The sequence below is a fragment of the Bidens hawaiensis genome, unplaced genomic scaffold (assembly GCF_021521415.1).
Source record: "Bidens hawaiensis isolate Kalapana, Puna unplaced genomic scaffold, B.hawaiensis_p1.1 tig00009577_1, whole genome shotgun sequence".
NCBI lineage: Eukaryota > Viridiplantae > Streptophyta > Magnoliopsida > Asterales > Asteraceae > Bidens > Bidens hawaiensis.
Window position 1 is genome coordinate 574,137 of NW_027491716.1, and position 27,333 is coordinate 601,469.

The 27,333-nt window shown below is 36.6% G+C and overlaps 2 protein-coding genes and 1 pseudogene across 2 annotated transcripts in view; 2 read left to right on the top strand and 1 right to left on the bottom strand.

Moving 5' to 3' along the window:
* The window catches only part of LOC143533045 (putative LRR receptor-like serine/threonine-protein kinase IRK), a 223,692-nt gene that overhangs the window by 140,677 nt on the left and 55,682 nt on the right, over nt 1–27,333 (bottom strand). The gene's annotated exons all lie outside the window — the stretch shown is intronic.
* LOC143533021 (uncharacterized) lies at nt 1,467–3,717 on the top strand. Its single transcript, XM_077027909.1, has 2 exons — nt 1,467–1,630; nt 1,721–3,717. Exons 1-2 carry the CDS (start codon nt 1,510–1,512, stop codon nt 3,688–3,690), a joined length of 2,091 nt encoding a protein of 696 aa, XP_076884024.1. The 5' UTR covers nt 1,467–1,509; the 3' UTR covers nt 3,691–3,717.
* Nucleotides 5,243–9,379, top strand: LOC143532995 (uncharacterized; annotated as a pseudogene).

Below are 27,333 nucleotides of genomic sequence, written 5' to 3' on the forward strand. Positions count from 1 at the left end.
TATGCCCTGCTGCTCGAATCTCAGTTTAAATACAATTTTTAGTTATCATACAAATCTAAATTATTCGACAATGATGCACCTTTATTTTATTTAATTTGTAATTATCTGTGACTTTAAAATTTCATTCTAACCTTGCAACTTCAATTTTGATATTTCCTTATTTTCTTATTTCACCATTAGTGTTAATGAATGAATCAGTTAGGATTTATGTTTAATAAAAATAAACTTGAATTCATATATTAAATGACTTAAAAGATAATGACCTTATATTAAAATTGATTGAAAAAAAGGATAAGAAGAGTTACGAGATTAACAGATGACAAGAATGACAGTCTTTTATTAAAGTAAATAAATACTTACAAAATTATCTTATTCAGGATTTAATTTCACAACCTTCCAGTGAAAGAAACCTTTAAAAACACCTCCACTTTTATTTAGTTATAAAATTTTATTTAATTATAAAATTATGGACTAGTATCATATTAAATCTTTTATTAATTTGTTGTTGTAGAATTCATGTAATTTGATTGAGTTGTTTGATTGTTAATGCAGCTTTAAATGTTTCACCGCCGACTTAATCCTCTCTCTCATCCACTCTGTCTCATAATTCTAGAGAGAGAGACATACTATCCACCAGTCCAGCAGAAGACTTCTCAGAAGCTTTCATACTCATTTTCATTTCTTCTCCAAAACTTCATCTTCTTTTCATATAGAGAGATATAACAGATCTCTGCAGATCATGGGATTCATGTTCACATGAACAACAACAACATCATTTATATAAGAAAGTTAACAAATTCAGGTACTTCACTCTACTTTATTATATGTTATTCTATATCAATACTGTTTTGTTACTACCCAGTTCTTGATTTAATCATATGCTTCAAAATTTTGATTTTTTTAACATAAAAATGAGATTTTTCTCCAAACCCAGTTCTTGATTTAGCAGGTTTTGGATCTTTTGACAAAAAGGGTAAGAATATATGATTCCAATTTACTTGTTTTCAGGATTTAATTCATAGTTTCAAGATTTTTTAATCCTTTTTGAGGGGGTGCTTCTTTTTATTTATTATTATTTTATTTTTTTCCTATTTTTTGCATGAAAAAACAACTTTTTAGTAAGTTATATTGAAAATTGAGCTGAAAGTTTATAGCTTTCATCAAGAACTTAATAATTGGTTAGTAGTTCTTGATCAAGATCTTGATAAATCTTCATTATCATCACTATTTGACCAAGAAAAAGTCAAAACGTGTGATTGAATACCATTTAATTTTACCTGACATGGATTTTCTTTTTTCTTTTTTTTTTCCATTGTTTCATTCATGAACCATTAAAAGAGAGACAATTTTTTCAATTTAAAGTCAGAAGTTAGAATCAATATTTGACAATCAAAGTCAACTATCAAGTCTTTAGTATTTGTTGATCTGAACTTTTCTTAGTTTGATTTAATATTTATTTATTGTTCAAATAATTTCAGGATTTCATAAGTGACTGAACATTTTTCAATTATGTCCAACAAGATAAACACCAAACAGCGATTTGTTCGCTGCCCAAGATGCCTGAATGTTCTGTCCGAGCCGACTGATGTCCCTGTGTACAAATGTGGAGGCTGTAATGCAACACTTCAAGGTTCTAAAATATGACTACTTATGTTTTCTTTCCTTGAAACATTTTGTATGTTTTTTGTAATTAGCTTAACAATTTAATGCATTAATGCAGCAAAGAAGCGGAATAACAGTACAGTTAGCACCACATCACACAAACCGGATGACGATTCTCCAGGAAAATCAAAAGTGGACCAAGTTTTTGGTGATCGAATTCAAGAAGCTGGCAGCAGCTCAAATCAACAGTTGTTGGTTAATTCTATTGATGAATCGGATCAAAACAGTGATCATGATGCAGCTAACATAGCTAAAAACGGTTCGATTGATGCACCGAAACAGAAATTAAAGCAACTTTCTGATAATCATGAAGCCAGCAACAGCAGCAGCTTAAACCAACCATCAGTGTTTAGTTCAATTGAAGAACCACATCGAATCGTTCATAATGATCCTCGTAGCTCGACTGAGCTTTCTGGTAACGAGGATCCCGAGTCATCGCCTGAAGCCACAGGTCATATCAGAATAGATCAAGAACTTAAACAAAATACAAAACCAGATAATACCGATCGCGAGCAGCTTTCTGATAATAAAGAAACATGTAGCAGCTTCAATCAGCAATTGATTGTTGATTCAAATTCAATCAATAACAGTTATCACAATGAAGATCCAGAGTCATCACCGGATGCAATAGTCGATAACAGAATCGATGAAGATTACAATGATGATGATAGTGATCAGGTGTTTTTAAGCTGTAGACGCGACACTGACTTTGAAGACAGCGGTAGTGAGTTTGAAGAAGCTTTAGCTAATAAAAGGATTGTTAGGGATTCTGAATGCGGCTCGAAGTCGAGCTTTAAAAGCTTGACTGCTAAGAAAATGCTTGATACAAAGCTTAAAAAACCGGTGCGTCTGGATGAAGACGATGAGTTATCGGAAGATGACAATGCAGATATGCATCGTCGTCGAAGATTTAATCATATCAGCTCGATAGAGACTACGAAAACCGAACCTTTTGGTGGATATGAGAGCAGTGCATCCTCTTTTAACCACCGATCGGGTAAAGTCAAGCACCGATCGACTGATGTTCGATCATATTACGGTTTGAATGAGTTTCATCAAAACCGTAGGCATCGTTTGCAAATGATATCAGAAAACCCCAAGTTGGAGAGGATAGAGTTGTTGAAGAAGGTTAGAGAGCTTCAAGATCAGCTCGAGAGAACTAATATCTCGAATCATGTTCTGAACAATCCGGGAAGGTTTGGCCCGCGGATGGCGTTTTCGGGTGAAACAACCGGGGTGAACAGACGACTACACGGCGGCACATGCCACCATTGCTGTCCACAAGATTGCCGTTTCTCGGCCCAGCTTCCCCGCCCACATGTTTGCTGCAGCGGGCCTCGTTACACCTCTGGCCCTTACTACAGCCCACGGGTTTCTTTACCGTCAAGCCCGATACACAACCCGTTACACAGTCATACAGAGTCAGAGTTCTCGGCACCTGATGATTACCGACACCGAAATGACATCACCAAGCCATTTCATTCCCCGAAGAAGAAACGATATGTCCGGCCCATTGCAAACGGGTCACCGTGGATCACTTGTTACCGGTGCTTGAACCTTCTTGAGCTGCCTCAAAGCTTCCTTGTTTTCCACAAAAGATTCCATAGTTTAAGATGTGGAGCTTGTATGAAGGTACTCAACTTCACACTATCAAACGGGACGCATGTTAGTCGATACTACCCGGAAGAAACAATCACGGCCCCACCAAGCAGTGAGGTGGAAGACTATATTGACTTAAACGGGTCACGGGGCGGGCCCGTTTCGTGTTCAGACCGTTCGTTTCAAAAGAGTTACTCTACAGAAACAGAGAGAAATTTTTGGGAGTTTAGTGAGGAGAGAAGAAAGGCGACTATGTCGAGGGACCCGTCGGGCTCAAGTCAACCGTCTTGTTCAAAGGTTTTGGGGCCAAGAAAGATGACATCAGAAATCAAGGTTGTGCACAGGCCCAACGGGTCACCATTGCATCGGCTCATGGGGTATGCGTCACCGAGTAAGGTCATAAGAGGCAGTGATGGAGTAAAGTTTTGAAAAGAGAAGTTATGTTATAGTGTGTACAGTTATTGTGTTGTTTTGCTGGTAAGCATGGTTGATTATTGATATATATATATATATATAATTTTGTATATTGTGTTATGAACTATTGATTGCGAAATGAACCACTGAGGCGCGCTTAGATATATATAAAAAAATTAAAAACTATGTTAAATTAAAATTATATTAGTTGTATTGACCTTAAGAGTGGATTATCACACCTAACACATGGATAAATGTTGATTGATGCCATTTTTTTGTTTTTAGTTTCTACTTCTACAGGTCAAAAATTACACCATCTCACTATTCAAGTCAAACGAGATGCATATTTACACATTTACCATTAACATTTTCTCACAACAAAGTTATAGATATTTAAGCAAGGTTTACATGATTCATTTCCAATTTAAATCATATCAAATACCACGATATAAATTGTATTTTTTTTTGGTTATCTTGAATCCACTTCAAAAGTTTTCACTAAAAAAAACAAGAATCATGATTTTATTGAATTACACCCTTTAACAACACTCACTTATGTTACATGTGTAAAGATTTGAGCAAACACACCAAAATAACATCACACCTCATTTTATCCACATGCTTTTCTGAAAATTAGCTGGGAAAAATTGCCCATGTTTTTACTCCTTTGGCATCAATTATCTGAAATTACAATGAAACTTAAACGATCAACGAGCATAAATTATGTATATGCGATGAGCAAGCGTTGTTCTACCTTAATCAGATTGCAGCCTTGCAGAGAAACAACTTGCATAAGGCATTGGTCATGTTGATTATTGATAAACACATACATATTCGTTCGTTTTCGTTTATATTCGTTCGCTACGAGAAACAAACGATGCACGAACATAAACGACTGAACGTAGATGAACAACCATAACTAAGATAAAAGCAATTATTAAAATAAATGTAAACTACAATATGTTGGGTTTAAAATTTATTAAAAACTAAATTATATCATAATGGACGTAAATGAAATTACACTAAATTGTAAACGAACAAACACGAATATCCCTTACTTGTGGCCTGACTTAAGTTCTTCTATGGAGACCCAAGTTCGATCTCTAGTAGTGACACTTTGGGTGTATAATGACAATGAAGGATTTGATCTAGAACTTGCGAGATTGTCAGTTCGAATCCCAAGCCCACCCAGGTTTAAGTTATACCGTGTGTTATGCCTGAGAGTTCTGTTGAATGTCAAGTGGCATCTGTCAACATAGGAACGCCTTAAACTCTAAAGCTGGTGTGAAGGAAAAAACAACAGCAAACGCAAATAACAAACATAAACGAACGAACATATAACAAACTTAAATAGACAAACTAGACATTGTGTTGATGTTTCAACTGGTGTTCTCCCCCTTCTTCTACGCCCTAAATCAAAAAAACAGGGTTTGAATCGTATGTTTGAGCTGATTTCGAGATCTTGAAAGTTGCAGACTTGAAATCGAAACTAAGTGTTTATAATTAATAATCTCTACTGACTTGAAATTGAAACTAAGCCTAAGTGTAAGATTGCTTTGCTTGCCAGATGAACTGCATAAGACGTCGCCTTCTTTATCACTCCACATATCATTTTAATCAAAGATTTCTGTCTCTTATGCATACCCCAGAAACCACTAAGGTTGATGATGCACTCCAAGTGTTTGATGAAATGCTTCTAAGACAGCCTCCACCCTCCATCATCCACTTTAATCAGTTGATTAATGCCATTGTCAAGATGAAACACTATTCCATCGCCCTTTCACTTTATAAGAAAATCAATTTGATGGGTATTCCTACTGATCTTTATGCAATCAACATCTCTATTAACTGTCTTTGCCGGCAAAATCAAGTTACCTACGGTTTCACCTTCTTGGCCACCATCTTCAAGCAGGGCCATACACCTGATTTGACTACCTATAACACTCTCATTCACGGGCTTGTTCTTTCTGATCGTGTTTCTGAAGCCCTTCACTTGTTCAAGAAACTGGTAAGGGAGAAAGTTTGTCAGCCTGATCAGTTTACGTATGGAACCATTATTAACGGGCTTTGTAAAGCGGGTCAAACCAGCAGGGCCCTTCAATTTCTCAGGTTCATGGAATCAGGCTCTTGTAAACCCTGTGTACAACATTATAGTACAATCATGGATAGCCTTTGCAAAGATCGTATGGTTGATCATGCACTACAACTGTTTACCAAGATGACTGAAAAGGGTGTCCTTGCAACTGTTATCACTTACAGCTGTTTGATTCAGGGTCTATTGTGCCCAACATCATCACATATAGCAGCTTGATAAATGGATACTGTAAGAAGAAGGAGATTGATAAGGCTAGGCGTCTTTTTCAAGAAATACAAGACAAGGGTTTGATTCCGAATGTTGTTACTTACAGTAGCATGTTACAAGGTTTGTTTGAATCAGGGAATCCTATAGTGGCTAGAGAACTGTTTGAGAAGATGCAAACAAAAGGCCAAACTCCCAATATATGCACTTACCGTATCCTATTCCATGGTATGTGTGACAATGGTCAGTGTGGTGATGCATTGGCTCTCTTCCGATCACTGGGAAGCAAAGAATTGATGGAAGATGTGGTTTTGTACACTATATTGATTGATGGTTGCAGGAAATGTGGGAAGCCTGAGTTAGCCATGGATCTATTTGATGAACTTGTGTTGAAAGGATTGAAACCGAATGTTAAGACATATACAGTGATGATAAGCGTGCTTTGCCGAGAAGGATTATTTGGTAAAGCAAAAGAATTGCTTAAAAAAATGAAGGATAATGGTTGTTTGCCGGATAGCATAACGTACAATGTCCTTGTTCAAGAGTTATTGAAGAAAAACGAATGTGGAGAGGCTGAGGTATTTCTGGAAGAAATGATAAACCGAGGTTTTATGCCTGATTGTGCTACTTTGGAAAACTTACTACCTCGGATCCCAGATGTAGGAAAAGATTCCCGTCTGCGAACCATTGTTCAAAAGCTAACAAGTGTAGAAAGAAAAGATGTCAAGAATACCTAATCCAGCTTGAGTGTTTGCTTATGCTTGCTTGTTTAAGTTGTGCAAAACATGGTTATTAAAATATAGTGTTTTGTAGTTTTTATCAGAAGGATTATTAAAATCTAGGATTATTGGTCCAGCATGCTTTTAAGAAAAATTGAAATTCAAGTTATTTGTTTCTTAATGCTTAACACTGAAGTTATATTGATTGTAGATTTCATAGACATCTAGATGGATGATTCAACTGTACATTAATACTGCAATCACCAAGATGACCTTCTAGTTCCAATGCAACAGTTGACTTGGCTGCGTTTAAGTTGAGTTCAGTTGACCATGTGGCTGTCACTAAAAGAAAATGTCCATTGTCATTAAGCAACTTGATTGCATACTAAAAAAATTAATCGTACTTGAAATTCGTTTTAAGTTTCTTATTGAACGGTTTCGATTTAGCTACAAATATGAACTTGTTAGTTTGTTTTCCCCAACTTTAAAATTAGAGTGTGTGAAAATTGAGTGTGCGTGCGTGTGTGTTTTTCGTTTATCACAATAGTTAAAATTATTATATGGAAATTCATATTAGAGTGGTAACAGAATAATGTAACTGTGCTGTAAAAACAGCAGGGATTCTGTTGCCACCAACATAAAAATATTTTTTAAAATTAATAACATATTGATCTTTCTGCATGAGACTAGAGAAGCAAATGATGAGTCTTCAATGGAAAGCCGTTTTGCGGGATGTCTGAGCCTCTAGAGATCCAAAACAAGGGATTAATTCCTATTGTAATTAATTTGGTTAATTTTGACTATTTTGGGGGTCAAGATGTTATTACGGGAGGAGTTGACTTTTGTGGTCAACGCCGATCACATTGAAAAGGTTTGGTCTGCTAATTGCCAAATTGATCACTTTTCTTGTGGTACTACCTTTAAACGAATTGGATTAAATTTCAACAAGGTTAATTTGGTCAAGTTTGAACTTTTGATGGTCAAGATTGATTGATTTGAGGCAATATGGAAGTATCTTGGCATTATGGTTTAACTGCTAATTAAAGATGAAAAATGGGCCCATATGATTGCAAATTGTAATGACATCGAAAGGATTTGGATAGGGTAAAAAGGGTTTTTATAACCCGGACCGAATCGATCCGATTGGTTCTAACATTTTCCCTCCTGCGGCACAAGAGTTCGACTTGAAAAGGGTTTTTGAACGGCTGTATTACATTCACAAAGCGGCGGCTAGCAACAACTAAAAGGTACAAAAGTAGGTTTTAACTTAAAAAATGAGTTTCAGTGGGTGTTTAAAAAGTAGGTTTCCAAAGACTTGATCTTGATTCATTCATGTATGTATCTGGCAAAATGCTTATTAATTTTCTCAAACCTTTGTCATCATGACCGAGTGGATCGGATCGGATATGTGTATGTTTCCCGCAACTACTCTCTTTTGCCTGATTTCAAATTCCAGCTTAACTTACAGGATGGTGAACAATTGCTTCACAAGAATTCGACTTCGTGGCTGTTATCACTACTCCACGGCCTCACCTTCATCCTACCATTTCAATGCCTCCAAGGATGATGCCCTCCAAGTGTTCGATGAAATGCTTCTAAGACAGCCTCCACCTTCCATCATCCAGTTTACTCCTATTGTAAAGATGAAACACTATTCCACTGCCCTTATGCTCTTTAAGAGAATGAATCTCATGGGTATTCCTTCTGATCTTTATGCCATGGCCATCTCTATTAACTGTCTTTGCCGCCTTAATCAGCTTGATTATGCTTTTGCATTACTAGCAACCATCTTCAAGCAGGGTCATCCACCTGATCCGGCCACCTATACCACTCTCATTCATGGCCTTGTTCTTGCTGATCGCGTTTCTCAAGCTCTTGACTTGTTCAAGAAACTGCTTAAAGAGAAACTTTGTCAGCCTAATGAGGTTATGTTTGGAACCGTTATTAATGGGCTTTGTAAAGCAGCTAACACTACCAAGGCCCTTCAACTGCTCAGGTTCATGGAATCAGGAGGCTCGTGTAAACCCTCCGTACATCATTACACTACAGTCATTGATAGCCTTTGCAAAGATCGTATGGTTGATCATGCACTACAACTGTTTGCCAAGATGACTGAAAAGGGTGTCCTTGCAGACATTATCACTTACAACTCTTTGATTCAGGGTCTATGTAACTTTGGTCGAGAGACAGAAGCTGCAAAATTGTTGATGGATATGGAGAAGAAAGGAGTATCTCCGGAGTCATTACCTTTAGTATCTTGGTAGACTCCTTTTGCAAGCAAGGATCCGTAAAAGATGCAGAGCTTGCTGTACAAGCAATGGTACGAAGAGGTCTACATCAAAATGTAATCACTTACAATGCACTAATCGATGGATACTGTTTACGTGGTGAAATGGAAGAAGCAAAGAAAGTTCTTGATGGCATGGTGGAGAGGGATCTTGTGCCCGACATCATCACATATAGCAGCCTGATAAATGGATACTGTAAGAAGAAGGAGATTGATAAGGCTAGGCATCTTTTTCAAGAAATCCAAGACAAGGGTTTGATTGCTGATGTTATCACTTACAGTAGCATGTTACAAGGTTTGTTTGAATCAAGGAATCCTGTAGCGGCTAGAGAACTGTTTGAGAAGATGCAAACAAAAGGCCAAACTCCCAATATATGCACTTACCGTATCCCAATATAGCGGCTAGAGAACTGTTTGAAAAATTGAAATACAGGTTATTGGTTTCTTACTGCTTAACACCGAGTAATTACAGCTGTTAGATACCTCTTACCTGCATAAGCACAAAAAAATGACATGATAGATTTCAATGGCATCTAGATGGATGAAACAACTGTGCATTTATATTGCAGTCACCAAGATGACCTTCTAATGTAACAGTTGACTTGCCTTTGTTTTGGACTTTGAGTTTGGTTGACCATGTGACTGTCATTAAAAGAAAATGTCCATTGTCATTAAGCAACATGATTGCATGCTAGAAACAAGCTATCGTACTTGAAACTTGTTTCATGTATTCTTATTGAACGGCTTTGATTTAGCTATAAAATTGAACTTGTTAGGTTGTGTTCGACAAATAGAGGGTGAGGAAAATAAGAAAATCGCTATTATGTTTTTCCTTTAAGTAAAAGCAGCAGGCATTCTGTTGCCACCAACAAAAATAATAGCACAAAAATGTCTTTTAAAATTAACGACATCTTGATCTTTTTGCGTGAGTCTACAGAAGCAAATGATGAGTCTTCAATGGATAGCCGTTTTGCAGGATATCAGAGCCTTTAGAGATCCAAAACATGGGTTTGATTCCTAATGTTATTGATTTAGATAATTATGACTTTTTGGTTACTTTTGACTATTTTCGGGTCAAGATGTTATTATGGTGGAGTTGATTTTCGTGTTACATTGAAAAGGTTTGCCATGATCACTGTTCTTGTGGTACTACCATTAAATGAACTAGGTTGTTACCCGGCCCGCGCTGGGCAGTTCTGTGTTGGTTACACTCGGGCGTCGTTTACATAAGTTGACGCGAATTCGGTTAGTATCGGCAACGCTCTTTACGGTATCAAAACTAAACCAAAAAAATAATTTCTCAAACTAACGTATTTAACAAATTAAAGACAAAACATCACACCACCTTACTTTTTCATTGCTTGATTAAGTATGAAATCTATATATACAAAAATCTATGTCTATTTAAAAAACAAACAAAAACAAAAAAATATGGTTTCAAGAAGATTCGAACTCGGGACTTGCAAGTTACAACAACAAAACAATACCACAACGGCAGCTTCATTTTTTGTTACTTTTATTACTCTCAAATGAACAAATTCTAAAAAAAAAAAAAAAAACACGCCTCCAAGAGGCTTGATCTCAGGACCTACAACTTGGAACAACATAACAAAATCACCACACTAGCTTTCATTTTTGTTACGTCACTTAGTTTCAAATCAATAAATTCTAAAATAGATTTAGAAAAAAAAGAAAGAAAAAAAAACTTAGTGGCTGCCATATAGCAACCACTGATTCAACCACAATCATTTTTACTGTAGCTATAGGTTTCCTTTTATATGTAATATAATTACATATATAAAATAAATATTGCATGTTGGTGCCACAAAATCTTGAAGGCCATAATTAGTTTGGGTATTTAAATAATTCAGTTGATATTCAAACTAAATATGTGTATTTGCGTTGATGGTTGTTGTTTGTATTTCTTTAATTTGATCATGTCTTCCTTGTGCATGTTTGAATCCCATCAGGCGATATGCTTTTTTTTGTTATATGTTTCTATTTCTCTTGGGTGGGTCCACTATAGGCCGTTCACAAATTTTTTTTTGGAATATTGCAATGAGTTTTATTTCTCTTTTTTTGCTTTTAAATGCAACTTTTTTTTGTTTTGTTTTATTTTTTAGTTCTGGTACCATAATGAATATAATCAAAACCGATTGAATTTATGATGCCCAAGTTTTACTGATCGAATAAATGTAGTTTGATATGTTGTAACTAGACCAACCAAATTCGGGTCGAGTTGCCGCCGTGACACTCAGGTTTTACCGACAGCGTAAACGTCGATTGAAATGTGTTGTGACCGAGACCGACCGAATTCGTGTCGAGTCACCACCACAACATCCATGTTTACCGACCGTATAAACGTCATTTTAAACATGTTATTTTTGTATCGTAAGCTATACGACTTTTTTTTAGTTCCGCTACCATAATGAACGTTACTAAAACCGATCGAATTTGCTATGGGTAAATAACCAAATCCCACTTGCCCCGGTGCAACGCGCAGGGTGACAAACTAGTTGAATTCAATTTCAAAAGGGTTAATTTGGTCAAGTTTGACTTTGGGCAAGTTTGAATTTTTAATGATCAAAATTGATTTGACGCAATGAGGGAATTTCTTGGCGTTATAGATCAGACCCTATGTTCCCAAGTTCATTTAAGGGTGGAAAAGAAAGGAAATATCAAAGTTGTGTTTCGTAGTTTTTTTAGAGAGGAAAGGAAAGGAAATAAAATGTAGTGTTCCCTAGTTTCATACGCAGCGTAAAGGAAGAAAAGGTAAGGAAAACAAAAGGATATGAAGAGTAAACGAGGAGCAATGTTTTAAAAACCGGTATTTTATTCATACCGGATTCGACTAAAAAATGTTACAACCGGTTGAACCGGTTTATATCGAGAGGTTCAACCGGGCTGTATAGCTTACCCTATAATTTCATATTAATGCTAACTTTAGCTAAAAAAAACAAAAAAAATACATGATTCCATATAACTACTATATTAAGATGATAAAGCCAAATTGATACGAACCAAATCATTAATCAAATGATTCAAAGAAATTAGAAGAAAACATGATAGAAATATAGAGAGATATTAGACTAAATCATTTTCTTCCTTCATAATCCTAATCGAAATACGTACTAATGGCTTTATAAATAATAAACTACCCATGCAATTAATAAACTAACTTACCCATGGAAATAATAAACTACTAGAATGTGAAATACTTAAAAACAAACTACTAATGCATGTGATGTGTAACACCGTGAAAATACCCGATCTAATTTTGGGCTAAAAGTGCCAAATTTGAAAAATAAAGGGCTAAAAATGTCAAATCTGGAAGTAGAGGGACTGAAAACGAAAATTTAAACATTTTGCACTTTCGCGTATCGCGAAGAACAACTTCGCGTATCGCAAAGTTGCTAGCACACGATTCAAAGCTTATCCAATGACGTGTCGACACGTGGCAGCACGGGGTTGACATGCAAAATTGCGGCGCCGACCATGCATCATCGCGTATCGCGAACCGCCATATGCGAAGATGCACAAATTGCGCCTATAAATAGGCAGCCACGAGTTTAGTCCCATTCATCCCATTTTCACACTCATTTCACACACATAACCTAGGGAATCATGCCAAGAGTGTTCCGGGGTTCCGAGGGCTGTACTCACAAAGAAACGGGGTGTTGTTACGCTGTTAAATGAGCTGCTGATCTTGTAAACGAAGTACAAGCCGAACCGCTGCTGATTTTCTTAGTTCTTAGTCCCGACTAGCTGTTTAAGGTAGGATGGTGGTTAAGTTACTTTGCTATATAGTTATTAGAACCTAGTTATGATTATAGTCGTTAAAGTTTAAATGTTTTCTAAACTAATGTTTTACAAAGTAAGACGTTACTTCCATGTGAAGTAATGTTACCAAAACTATTATTTTGATGGGCACATAGTAACTGGAAGGGGGATATCATTAGTAGACTCTTCTTGCCTAAGGAAAACAATTCGTACAAATCCCAATCAACCGCGGGACCCGTTTGCTTTCCTGGAGAAGTTTGCCAACGTGATATCCTTTATTAGGCTAAAGCGTGCTATTCCAAACGTCATATGTAAATCCAAAGTATTTTCATAAAACGACTATACCTATACTAAGGATAGGTCAGACCTAAGAGTCTACTGATCAGACCTCGAGTCTGCTGAACTGAATCAGATCTAAGAGTCTGCTGATCAGACCTCGAGTCTGCTGAACTGAAACAGGCTTAAAGTCTGCTGAATAATACCGACTACGTACTTATGCATACCTATTATGAATATAGGTTAATAGCATACTGAAGCTAAAGAGTCTGATATTACCAACTGATAATACAAGGTGAACACGTTAACCTTTTATGGTCTGAACTGATTTAACTCTTGTAATAAATAGGTTGTTTATTGCAAAGAGTCTGATAAATATTTGCATGAGATTATTGTCTCTAAAATCATTATAATACAAAATAGATAATAAAAAGTAACTCAGACCGAATACACATGTGTTTGGATCCAAACATAACTGATAATTGGCGTACAAAACCAAGTTAGTCATAACCAGTTCTCCAACAGGGTTACATAGCCTAGGGGAAGGTTGTCTCCGAACAGGGGCTATGTACTCGGGGAACCTTTGAATTATGTGTGTAGGGCAGTGGTACAAATCCCAGGAGTGACAAGCATTCCTGCTGAGATTGTGAACAGAAAACTATGTTTGTATATAATGGCTGTTATAAACTGTTTTATCGAGTCAACGTTTCACCAGCATATAGCTGACGTGTTTTTTTCTCACCCTTGCAGGTAATTAAAGGACAATAGATGGTATACAAGGATTGGAGTCATAGAAGATCGCACGAGATGGCTCGTTTTTGGAATAATTATAAATCCTTGTAATATTAATATCACTGTTTTGTAAAAATTGAAACTTGGGTGTTTAACTCCCGAGAAATTTTGATAATGTAAATTAATATTTTGATATTTAAAGACTTCCGTTAAAATGAACCTGCTACTCTGATATATTTACAAAACAGGTACCAACTATTGGTCACATGCCTAGGCCCTAAGTCAGGGTGTGACATGATGATGTGAACGTGAAGAATGATTGGAACGATAGAAAAGGCACACAATCAATTCAATAGCATATTAGAAACCAACCTTAGATTGAAGCTTCAATAGCAGTTCTTAATTCTTATATATAATCGATCAGTAGGGTAAAGGGAATATAATACAGGAAGGATTATAAGAAGGATTCTTAATGCACTGTGAAACGCCGTTCATCCTAGGTTAATGGTAATTGTAATAAAATTTGGGCATGAAGCTTAAACATATGGTGGGCTTTAAACCGGTTTAACGGTATGAACCGGTTTTTTAAGAAAACCGGCCGGTTTGATGTTCCCTAAAACCGCTCAAATAAACCGGGTATTAAATACCGGCTTGGTGACCAAAATCTAGTTCAACCGATTGAACTGGCCGGTTCAAACCGGTTTTTAAAACATTGATGAGGAGGGAACACTTTCCTTCCATATTGGGAGGAATTGAAAGGAAAGAAAAGAAAGGAAAAAAACAAACGAAAAGAAAAGAATAGAAAGGGAAGGAAAATCTTTCATTTCCTTTCCTTTCTCTCATTAACACAGCGAATATATGGTTTACTGCTAATATTATGGGGAATGGGCCCTCATGGGCAGGGGCGTCTTCAAGATGTGTTAAAAAATTTTGGGTCTTAAGTAAAAGGTTTTTTTTTTGTTTGTTTAAACATTTAAATTTTTAAATGGGCTTACTTGTTATGATTTAAGTTGTGCATACAAGAATTTATGTCTCAAGTGAGTTTAAAACTCACAACCTTTTGGTTGATAGTCATATACATTTGTCACTACACCAAGCTAGTAGTTGTGTAATTAAGTTTAACATTTAAAGTACATATTTGTTTACATAAAAATATATATATAGTATTTTAAAAAAATCGGGCATAGCGGGGTGTCGAGAAGGAGGCAGTCGACCACCCAACTCCCCCCCCCCGGGGGGCCAGCCCTGCTCACGGGTACTACTCTTGCCAATCCTGCATTGTCACCTCAACCTTCAAGTACTCACAAAGCACTAGCAGCACCTACCCATAAGTACCCTCGAACTTTTTATTTTTGTTTTTTTATTTTAAATAAATAAACAATTAAATGTAATTAAAATTTTCATTAAAATTAAAAATATTACAAAATTGAAAACCGAAAAATAAAATACGACAATTCCAACTAAAAAATTAAAATACGAAAAATTAAACTAAATGATCTTTCACCCCATAACTCCCATCCAACAACAAACAAAATTATATAACAAATTATATAATTAGTATAATTAAAAACTTTGGTCTCACAAAGTGTATTCCTATTGTTTTTATATATGTAATAATGGTTTTGTGATTTATCTTTTATGCCGGGGTTAGTTGGATGGCTGGGTTGAATATGCTAAATACTTCATTCGGGCTAGCAACCAAGGAACGAATCTTGAAATTGTGCAACATGGGCTCATTGTATTGGTCAAAATGGGGAGATTTGTACTACATATAAAAGAATTCGGACGAAAAACAGGTAAATTTACACTGCTACGCAAAAAAAAGGGAGGCCAAGGCTACCCCTGGCCCTAATGATCCTTCGCCATTGGTAATAAAGGTAACGGAGACCGACCAAATTTGCGTAAACTCATCACATCAACGCTTGAGTTTACTGACCGAAGCCACCCCATTAGTGCACATCCGTTTTTATATCGTTTTGTTTTAGTTTTGGTTTCAGTTCCGATACCATAACTCATGTAATCAAAACTGTCAAGCTCGCGTCAACTTACCACCTGATTTGATTTTACCATCGTCTCGGATTTACCGACCTGTCCCGGCGCAACGCGCCGAGTAAAACACTCATTAACAATATATAAAACTGTCCACCAATAGAGACACCTAAAGGACCTGTTACAAATTAAATGCTCACCAGTTTTCCCACATCTGACTCGTTTCTCTCGACCTATTACAGATCCACAAGAAACCTAAAGCTTTAATTTCCCCAATCACACAACTCAAACATGTTGGCTTCCTATCAACGACCACAATGTTTCTCGTCTTCCAAAAACAATAAATATTTAATAAGACATAGCATTAAACACCTTTGCATTCCACCTATGACAGCTGTGAATATTTATGGAATTCAACACGCAGGCACGACCCAGAGGGCGTGCCCAGAGGGGTGGAGGGAAAGGGCGAAGGCCCATCGGTTTTGAGGCCTAGAAAAAAGTTGATGCCTTTATATATATGTATATATAGTGTAAACCCTAGAGTTAATAACTTTAATTTGGCTCAATTGATAAACACCACCCATGAAAACCGGGTCGCTCAAGTTCAAATCCCGCATCGCTCATTTATACTCTCTAATTTTTTTTTTCACTTTTTTTTCATTTTTTATTAATAGCTACTATGTCATGAACATGGTTCTTATAACCCCATGTTAATAGTCATATTTTTTTTCTTTTTCATATTTAAGAAAAAAATACCATTAGTTTAAAACAAAAATGGTAGGATAACTTCACCGGTTCCTTTAAATTTTTAAATGAAATCATTTTGCTAATACACTTTTGTTTTGTTTATTTATTGTTTCACAATTATCGTTGTATAATTTAATTTATATATGAGAGTTATTGAGTTTGTATTTTAGAGACTCATTCTTCATTTACTCCAGGTCCTCAATTTTTTAAGGATTCTCATATACGGTACTGTCAACACGTCCCAGATCGAGAAAGGGAAAAAAAAACTTATCTGTTAAATATATGATGAATAACTATAGTTTTATAATAAAAAGAATATGGTAGGAAAATAATCTTTCTCATTTGAATACTTTAGTGGTAAATTAAATTCAAAACAAAATTATGAAAAAAAACTCACACTTGAATTCAAATAATCTTTCTGAGGAAGAGAATATCACAATTCTTATATGACGCCTCAATCAAGTGGGTTTTTGTTTCTCATTCTCGTCTCTTCTGCCTGATTTCTAATTCCAACTTAACTTACAGGATGATCAGCAATTGCTGTACAAGAATTCGACTTCGTTGTAATCACTACTCCACTGCTTCACCTTCAGCCTATGATTTCAGTCGAAGAATTCTGCACCTCAGTAATGCCTCCAAGGTGAATCTCAATGATGCCCTCCAAGTGTTCGATGAAATGCTTCAAAGAAAGCATCCGCCTTCAAAGATGGAGCCGTGGTGGATTTGGTGTAGAAGGAAGAGTGGCAGCGGTGCCGGCGGGGTGATGGCTAGTGATGGGTAGTGCCGGAGGCGGTGACTGGTAGAGCCGTGGAGGACTGGAGGTGATGCAGAGGCGGATGGATGTGTGATACTGATTGAAGGCCAAAGTCCAGCAGGGAAGAATTGTTAGGGAAGAAAAGAACGGCTGTGAAATTGGTGTTTGTATGTTTATAAATTCAATTAGGATTACATTATATATATATATATATACACATATACATATATATATATATATATATATTAAAATTTAAAAAATATTAAATTTAATATTTCGGATAGTTCGGATATCCGAACTATCTGAAAATTCAAAAATTGATTTCTGAATCCGAATTTTCGGATATCCGAGTTTCGGATATCCGAAATTTTGATAGTTCGGATACGGATTATCGGATTATTCGAATACGGATTCGGATACTTTTGAACATCATTAGCTACTATGTCATGAACATGATTCTTATAACCCACCCCATGTTGATAATCATATTTTTTTCTTTTCCTATTTAAGAAAAAAGACCATTTACTTTAAAACAAAAAATGGTAGGATAACTTCACGGTTCGTTTAAATATTTAAATGAAATCATTTTGATAATATACCTTTATTTTGTTTATTCATTGTTCTACAATTATGTCGTATAATTTAATTTATATATGAGAGTCATTGAATTTATATTTTAGAGACTCATTCTTTACTTGTTTCAGGTCCTCAATTTTTTAGGAATTCTCAGATACGGCACTGCAAACACGTCCCAGCTCGGGAGAAGAAAAAAAAAACTATATTTGTTAAATATACGAATAGCTATGGTTTTATCTACCTATTTTAATAAAGTAAAATAACTGTGATACGTGTCAGTCTGTGGTTTAACCTTATAACTTTTTCTCTCAAAACTAATAATTATGTTATAGATCAATAATTATTCACTTTCCTTTTCACACTTCATTTATATATATATATATATATATATATATATATATATATATATATATAATATGATTAAATTATTCATTTTCCTTTAAACTCAATTTTATTATATATACTATACATTTTTATAAAAATAAATATTCTTATAAATTATAAATATATGCTTTAAATCTATTCATTTATTTTCAATGAATTTACTAAACTATATATATGTTAAAATGTAATAATATATACCATTCACTTTTATATATAATAAAGTTTATCATAGTCAGTTTCTAGTTTTTTTTTATCAATGATTGTTTCAGGTTTTTTTTTGAACTTAAATTTGATTGTTACGGATCAAAAGTTGGTAAATAGATTGTGTGGTACAAGTTAACTACATTTGGCACAAAATTTGTTACGGGTCAAAAAGGGGTAATATGTGTATTTTTAAAAGTTTGAGAGTGTAAGAATATTTATCATCAAATTTGCTACGGGTTGAAAGTTTTGACTTGAAACTGTCAGACAAATGAAAGTTAGAAGTTTAAATGTGATTTAGGTTTCAAATTTATTTTCAATGACATTTTTGAAAATAATGAATAGATTCGGGATTTGGCTAATTGGCTATTTTTCCCACAACTATTAAAATTTAAGAAAAGACGGCGAACACTTTCGACATGCTACCTCCAAGTCTATCAATGCTTCTAACTTTTATCAAATCTGAAACATTTGTGTCAGTATTGACTTTTCCTTTAATGGTGATTAAAATGTAGTGTGTCAAACATGTCATACAAAATTATGCTCAAGTGAAGCAAAACATTAACAAAATTGAACAGGTTAACGTTTTTTTTTATATGTTGTCACTATGGCAAAGTCGAGAAGCTCCCTCAAAACTATTATTGTATGAAAGTCTTTTTTAAAATTGGTTCATAACCAAAATTTTTTCAATTATATACTAAGAATCAAATTTCCAATAGATGAACCATTCTCATGCATGTTTTTGCACTTGCGTTATTATTATTATTGTTTTTAAGTTCATTTATTTTTTGAAAAAAACATTTTCTGATATAAATAAAATCAATTTATATACACGTAATATAGATATAAGCATGTATGTAATCATTTTTTCATGTACAGTATGTACTTATTTGCTTTATTATTTAGATCATCTTGTGTATTACACTGACTCTAAAACTAGTTATAATAATATGCTAGGAAATTAAGATTTCTAATTTTAATATTTTAGTGGTAAGTTAAATTCAAAGGTTTACAAAAGTATGAAAAAAACTCAGACTTGATCTTCTTCATCTTCATAGATACCTCATGATCAAATTCAAATAAGGTTTACTAGTTGATGGATATTGTTTAATTGGTCAAGTAGATAAAGCAAAGAAAGTTCTTGATGGCATGGTGGAGAGGGATCTTGTGCCGACATCATCACATATAGCAGCCTGATAAATGGATACTGTAAGAAGAAGGAAAATGATAAGGCTAGGCATCTTTTTCAAGAAATCCAAAACAAGGGTTTGATTCCTGATGTTGTTACTTACAATACCATGTTACAAGGTTTGTTTGAGTCAGGGCATCCTGCAGCAGCTAGAGAACTGTTTGAGAATGTTAGTCTCATTTTGTTTTAGTCTTTTGTATTGTAAATATATGTTTTGGGCTTTAGTTGTTAGTGTTAAATGTATAGGCCCAAGGGAAATAATATTGTAAAGCCCATTAGGCATTTGATGTGATCTACTTCTCATGCATGCTGAGAAGTAGAGGAGTTCATTGTTAATCAAAAAGAAACCTTTTGCAAAAACTCCAACTCTATCTCGGCCCTCTCTCTCTCACTCACCTTTCTTTAACCGAATATAAACTCAAGATCCGAGACCTCTTGGTTGCTTAGTGTGATTTCCGCTAGCACTAAGTTAGGTTGATCCAAAGACGTTGTTAGATCCACCCGAATAGGGACCTACAATTGGTATCAGAGCTTCGGCTCACTAGTTGAGGGTTTTTGGATCACAACCTTGGGTTTTGATCTTGAGAAGAAGAAAACAAGTGTTCAAGTAATCTTGACAAGAAAAACTTCAAAAACAAGAAAAATAGAAAAATACAAAAAGAATTGGGCAAAATCTTCATAAAAATGTCTTAGAAAGTGTTCTTGGTAAAAATATCAAGTCTAGATCTAAGAAGTTTTGGGTTAAAAAATGCTAAAGCTTGGGTTACGGGTTCAAAAAGTTGGTCAAAATTGATAAGGAACAATTTCGCTTCTCATGGCATAAAAGTTTGTGCAACAACCTTTGACCTAGTACGGATAAGGTTAGGTGAAAACAGATCCCGAGGAAGATTTCTTCTAGAAGGTTGGATCCATTTCGCTTCGCTTGGATCCATTTCGCTTCGCTTAGATCTGTTTCGCTTTGCTTGGATCTGTTTCGCTTCGCTTAAGGCTGTTTCGCTTCGTTTAAATCTGTTTCGCTTCGCTTAAAGCAGTTTCGCTTCACTTGAAGCAGTTTTGTGCAAAAAAGTTGACTGTTTTGAAGATTAAGCTTTGTTAAAGGCCTGTAACTGCTTAGACCATGGCTAGCACTGATTCAGAGCTGTTGAAGGGTTATTTGCTATTGGAAAACCAAGTGGGAACCCCTACAAAGCCTCCAAAATATATTACCTTGGACGATAACTTTGCAGATTTCAAATGGAGATTTATGAATTATATTTCATTGACTAAGACTGATTTAATGAGATGTTTTGAACAAGGTCCTCATGTTCCCGTAACTCGCACTGATGCTGGGGAACAACTTAAGGCTCCAGAAAACTATGATCAAGCAGGCAGGGACCTGTTAGCACAATATAAGAAAGCTTATCTCATATTGACTGTTTGTCTTTCAAATGAAATCTCTGGAACTCTTCGTGAACACACAAGTGCCAAGGGTCTGTGGGAAGCACTTGTTGAAAAAGTTGAGGGCAATGCCGAAATTAGGGAAAACAAAAAGGCCTTATTAAAAGAAGAATTCAATATGTTCAATCATCATCAAGGTGAAGCTGTTTTGGATTTGGTAAAAAGATTTGAGAAGTTGATGGTAAGAATTAGGGCTGCAAGTGTCAACATTGCAAATGCTGAGGTCAACCACAAGTTGATGAACTCTTGCCATACAGCTGGAGTACCAATACTGTCACAATCAAGAGAACTACCAATCTAAACATGATGACAAACACTGACTTGATATCCACTATCAAGTCATTTGAAATGGATGAGCAGATAAGAATGAACAATCATCTCAGTTCACTGAATCAAGTTGGAGTGAGTTCTGCTTCCTCGATGCCAACTGCTTTTATAAGCAAAGCTCAACCGAATGTGTATCCCGTGACCACTCCCAAGTACTCCTTATGTGTTCCTTCACAACCAACAGCATTCATCTCAACAAACTAATCAATCAGATTCTTCCAATACAAGTTCGTTTCAAAAGGCGGTCGACAGTGCAATTGCCCAAGCCCTAAAAGCTCAAGGGATTTCATCATCTTCAAAACCTCAACCAAGCAAGCCTTTAAGTTTCTGTGAAGCATTACCCATGTTAAATGATTCCAACATCGCAATAGTTCACGCTTTTCTATCAAGCCATGAAGAGTTGATGCAAGGAAATCTATTGCCACCACAGTTTGAAGCTGGAGACTTAAGGGATATCAATCAGAAGGATCTTGAGAAGATGGATATCAAGTACCAGATGGCAATGGCAGTGCAAAGGGCTACTAACTTCATGAAGACGTACGGGAAGGATAGCTTTAATGATTCAGACAGGAAAAGGATCGGGTTTGATAAGTCAAAGCTGCGTTGCTACAACTGTGGTGAGATGGGTCACTTTTCCCGAGAATGCACGAATCCACAAAACCTGCCAATGATATTCCTGTGACTGAGGTGACAGAGGAAGAGAACGGCAAGGCTGCAGGAAAAAGGCATGAGATGCAGAAACCAAGTAGCTCATCACAAAGAATTGGAGGTCATCCACACAAGGGCAACTCAAGCTCAAACTCAAAAGCCCTTGTCTCCCAATCGGAGGTCCAAGTTGGTGTGGATTGGGATGATCAATTCCAAGAGCTGCAGAATCCACTTAACATGGTTGGTATGGCTCTCACAGACAATGAAGCTTCCTCATCTGCTGCTGCAAGTTCTAACGTGTCACCATCAAATGAGGTAAAAAGAAATCTATGCACTGAAGCTTGCGTAAATAAAGTCACATATTATAGATATCTTTAGGACGAAGTTTTGAAAGAAAACACAAAACTTCGTCAACTAAATGCTGAATATGTAAAGGCTGACAAGATATATGTTGAAAAGATTAAAACACAACACGATGATGTTGCAAATCTTAAACTTAAAATCTTTCAAGGAGAGCACAATATCATCTATTACAAGGACATTGTAAATAAATTAAAAGATGAAATTGAAAAGCTGAAACTTGATCTTTCTGATAAACGAGAAAAGGAAACACAAGTTGAATGATTTGAAGCATTATCTGAACAATTAGATGATCTTATCAGAGCTCAGAGAAGTACTAAAGTTAAAAAGGGACTAGGTTGTGATTATTCAGCGGTGCCTCCACCAATGAATGATAATTACACGTGCCTACCCCAATTTAGCTATAATACTTCTCCTGATGAAGAGATGGCATATGGTATTGGTAAACTACCAAAACCAGTGAAATTCGTTTAAGCCGCCTCTCCATCAACAGCTCAAATTTCGTCATCTGATAATTTTAACGTCAACATGTCTTGTGTAGCAGGTGATGTAAGTGGTGGGAAGGTTAACCAGGGTTGTAAACCAAAGGGAGAGTTAGAACCACGTTTTGAATCCTGTGTGGGTCTAACAAAATCAATTAACAATCCTGTTTGTAACAAAGTGTGTGAATCAATGATAGGAAGTTTAATTTCTAGATCAAATGATGTATTTTGTGAATCATCAAGTGATGACAGTTGTATAAATGTTTGCAATGAAAGTGAATGTTCCTCTTCTGATTCAGAATGTGAAACTGTATTTGATGAAACCGTCAAAGTCAAGGTTAATGAACAGACTAGTCAAAGCTGCTCATCAACTGATAATAAAATTGAGAACTTCATAAAAGAGAAAGTTAGCTTTGAAAATGAAAAACTGAGCACTTCATGTAAATATGTGCCACCCAAGAAAACTTCATTTTCTCAAAAATACAAATTATAACAATAGTTCTCAATATTATGATCAGTTTGATAGTACCTTTTACTACTCTCGACAGAAACCTAGGCAGTCAAATTATTTTGCAACTCATCATTCAAATGCTTACAATTATCAATCAGATAGAGGTCACCAACATGTTAACCAAACAACATCACCTCATCCCACATATCTCAGCGAGCAAGATGTCTATAAATGCAACCAAAGAAAATGTTGCTTCATTTGTAGAAATCCGTCTCATCTTGCAAGACATTGCAAGAACTGGCACAAACAACAAAGAGACTTCAACAGTAAGTTTGGTCAGACATTTCCTGGGTATAATGCTCCAACCATGAAAATGTCTCACCAAACTTACACTTCAGCCAGTAAGACAAATTTAGAATCCAAAAGAACTGAAAAACCCAAGAAACTATTTTGGCTAACCCAAAGAGAAAGAAAGCGGTTAGCTAAGGGTTCTGAAGCTGAAAAGCCCAAGAGCCTTTCAAAGGTTTTCTCAAAGGCTAATCAAGAAGATTTTGTGGTTAAGCCTAAACCAAAACGAAGGCAATCTAGAAAACCTTTCAAAAACCGAGGAAATCATAACTCAAGTTCCTCGAGGGATTGTTCTTCAGATTCTGATTCACCAAAGGACTATATTTTCAGAAATCATAAAATTAAACTTGGTGATTTTGTGTTTAACCTTCCCGAGACAAGAGTGTCTTGGGAAACCCTCCACTAACTGGTTCTTCATATGTGTAGGGTCAGCCTGAACAGCCTATCAACAGCATTTGGTACTTAGACAGTGGCTGCACCCGACACATGACAGGAGACGAATCGCTATTGTTCGACATCAAACCATTCAACGGTGGTCACGTTTCCTTTGCCGGTGATATTGGAGGAGAGATAACGAAACAAGGGAAGGTCTCGAATGGCACCTTGACATTTGAAGAAGTCAATCTAGTGGAACAGCTCAACCACAACCTGCTCAGCGTATCTCAAATATGTGATAAGAAATTTTCAACCTTATTTACTGAAAATGAATGTCTCATTCTGAAACCAGGTTTTAAAGTCCCTGAGGAGTGGATTATGATGCATATTCCGAGGCACAACGATGCCTACATTCTGGATGAGAAGCAATTATTCGATGCGGTCTACTTCTTGCTTGATGTCCAAGGCCTCGGAGAACGATTCATCCTTATGGCATCGACGGTTGGGTCACGTCAACTTTAAGAACTTGAACAACTTGGTTAAAGGTGACCATGTGAGGGGTCTGCCAATAAAATCTTTTCACTATGCTGAAAAATGTTTATCTTGCTCTAAATGCAAACAGCACAAACTCCCTCATAGGCCCAAGCTTGTCAATTCCATCAATTCCACTCTTCAGTTGTTGCACATGGATCTTTTTGGTCCAATTAAACCAATGGCAATAGGTCGAAAAGCCTATTGTCTGGTTATTACTTATGGCTTTTCGCGTTTCAGTTGGACATTTCTATTAGGGCACAAGGACAAGACGTCACATTTTCTGCTCAGGTTTATCGTGTTGGTTGAGAATCAAACTGATAAGAAGGTGAAATATATCAGAAGTGAAAACGGCACCGAGTTCTGCAACAAGGTGGTGAATGAATTCTGCCAAAACAAGGGAATTGTTCATCAACTCAGCGCACCTTACACTCCCGAACAAAATGGGGTGGCTGAGAGAAGAAACCGTACTTTGGTGGAAGCCGCTAGAACAATGCTCTCATATTCCAAACTACCATTGATTTTCTGGGGTGAAGCCATCAACGCTGCTTGCTTTATCCAGAATCGTGTGCTTCTGAACAAAAGACTGAACAAGGCTCCATATGAAGTCTTCTATGGAACGAAGCCAAGGGTAAATTTCTTCATAACGTTTGGATGTCCCTGTACCATACTCCAAACAAATGTTGAAACAACCTCCAAGTTTGCTGAAAAGGCAGATGAGTGCTACTTTGTTGGTTATTCTGCTGATAAAAGTGCTTATCGTGTGTATAACAAGAAATCAAGAGTAATCTTGGAGTCCTTCAACATTGATTGGCAGGAGTTAAACCCTACTGATGCACACAATGGTCCGGACTGGATGTTTGATTATGAAGGATTGTTCAAGCAGTTTCGTGGAATGTATATGACACCCGCCGCACCAATGGTTTCAACTGTTGCCTCTCCACTTGTTCAACCAAATGATGATCAGTCTATCCTGATGCATGGTGTTTTGAAAGATCTTGGACATGTTGACATAGCTGCTGCTGCACCCATACTGAATGTACAACCAATGGCTAACCAACAAGCCCTGATTGGTGATGAGCAGCCCTCTGTCGACACCACTGAAATGCAAGCTGTTGAAGACATGACTGATTCAGATTTTGACTCATACATGTCAGCAGACAACAACCAAAATGTTCAAGTCGATCAAGCAGATCTGCCTCCTGTAGAACCGAGTGTGGTGGAATCAGTCCCCACACCTCCCTCAGAATAAGACAATCAAGGTCCTGCAATGGAGGTTGATGCATCATGTGTGCAGATTGAACCAAGTCCGAATGAAACTTCTGATAACACCAACACAACTTCTGTTCCATCTGTTGCTGTTCCGTTCTATGACAACCTATGGGAAGGTCCCATTACTACAGAACATTTGGTTAAACCACAAGAAGATGGAGCTAATCCTCAACCAAGTGTTTCTGTCCCTGTGACCACTGTCTTGCATCCCATAGAGAGTCTGACCATCCAACTTGAGGCCACACCAGTCGAGCATGTCGACCAAATTCCACAGCTGCCAATTCATCGTCGACATCCGACTGAGAACATCATCGGAGATCCGTCCGCTGGCATCCAAACATGCAGTACTTCCGGTAACATTAATAGATGTCTTTTTGCTTGTTTTATTTCTCAGGTGGAACCCAAGGACTACAAAGTCGCACTGAAAGACAACTCCTGGGTAGAGGCCATGCAAGAAGAGCTGTTACAATTTAAGAAGCTGAATGTTTGGAGGCTAGTAAAGAAACCAGAAAATAAAAGGCCGATTGGAACGAAATGGGTGTTCCGAAATAAAAAGGATGACAAGGGGGTGATCATCAGAAATAAAGCCCGGCTTGTTGTACAAGGATTTTGGCAACGTGAAGGTCTTGATTACGATGAAGTCTATGCACCGGTGGCCAGATTGGAAGCAATTTGCATCTTTCTGGCATACGCCTCGTACATGATCTTCAAAGTGTATCAAATAGATGTGAAGACTGCTTTCTTATACGGAAAAGTAAAAGAAGAGATCTATGTCAGTCAACCTCCAGGTTTTGAGGATCCAACTCATCTTGATCATGTTTACCGCCTTGACAAAGCACTATATGGTCTTCCCCAAGCACCTCGTGCTTGGTATGCCACACTGGCTGATCATTTGGTGAAAAATGGTTACAAAAGAGGAATCATCGATCAAACTCTCTTTGTCAAAAAGGTCACCAGTGATTTGATTCTGGTTCAAGTTTATGTCGACGAAATCATCTTCGGGTCCACGAATGAGGATTTGTGCAAGGAGTTCTCTGAGGTTATGCAACAACGATTTGAAATGAGTTTCTTAGGGGAGATGACTTTCTTCCTGGGCTTACAAGTTAAGCAAAAAAAGGAAGAGACTTTGATTCACCAAGAAAAGTACGTTCAAGACATTGTTCAGAGATTTGGTTTCAAGGACTCATCATCATTCATGACACCAATCGCAACGCGACCTGTTCTAGCTCCTGATCCATCAGGAAAACCAGTCGATCAACACCTTTACAGGTCAATGATTGGTTCCCTGATGTATCTCACTGCAAGCAGACTGGACATCATGTTCCCTGTTTGTCATTGTGCCAGATATCAGTCAGACCCGAGAAAATCCCACATGACGGCTGTCAAGCATATTTTCAGATACTTAAAGGGTAGACCACGTTTGGGTCTTTGGTATCCAAAGGAATCTCCCTTGCAACTTCATGCTTACATCGACAGTGATTATGGGGGATGCAA

What these genes read in the sequence shown, in the direction of transcription:
- LOC143533021 (XM_077027909.1), top strand. Translation starts at nt 1,510, where the DNA reads ATGTCCAACAAGATAAACACCAAACAGCGATTTGTTCGCTGCCCAAGA. An exon ending in CTGTAATGCAACACTTCAAG is followed by an intron (nt 1,631 to 1,720) that starts GTTCTAAAATAT and finishes GCATTAATGCAG; the next exon opens with CAAAGAAGCGGAATAACAGT.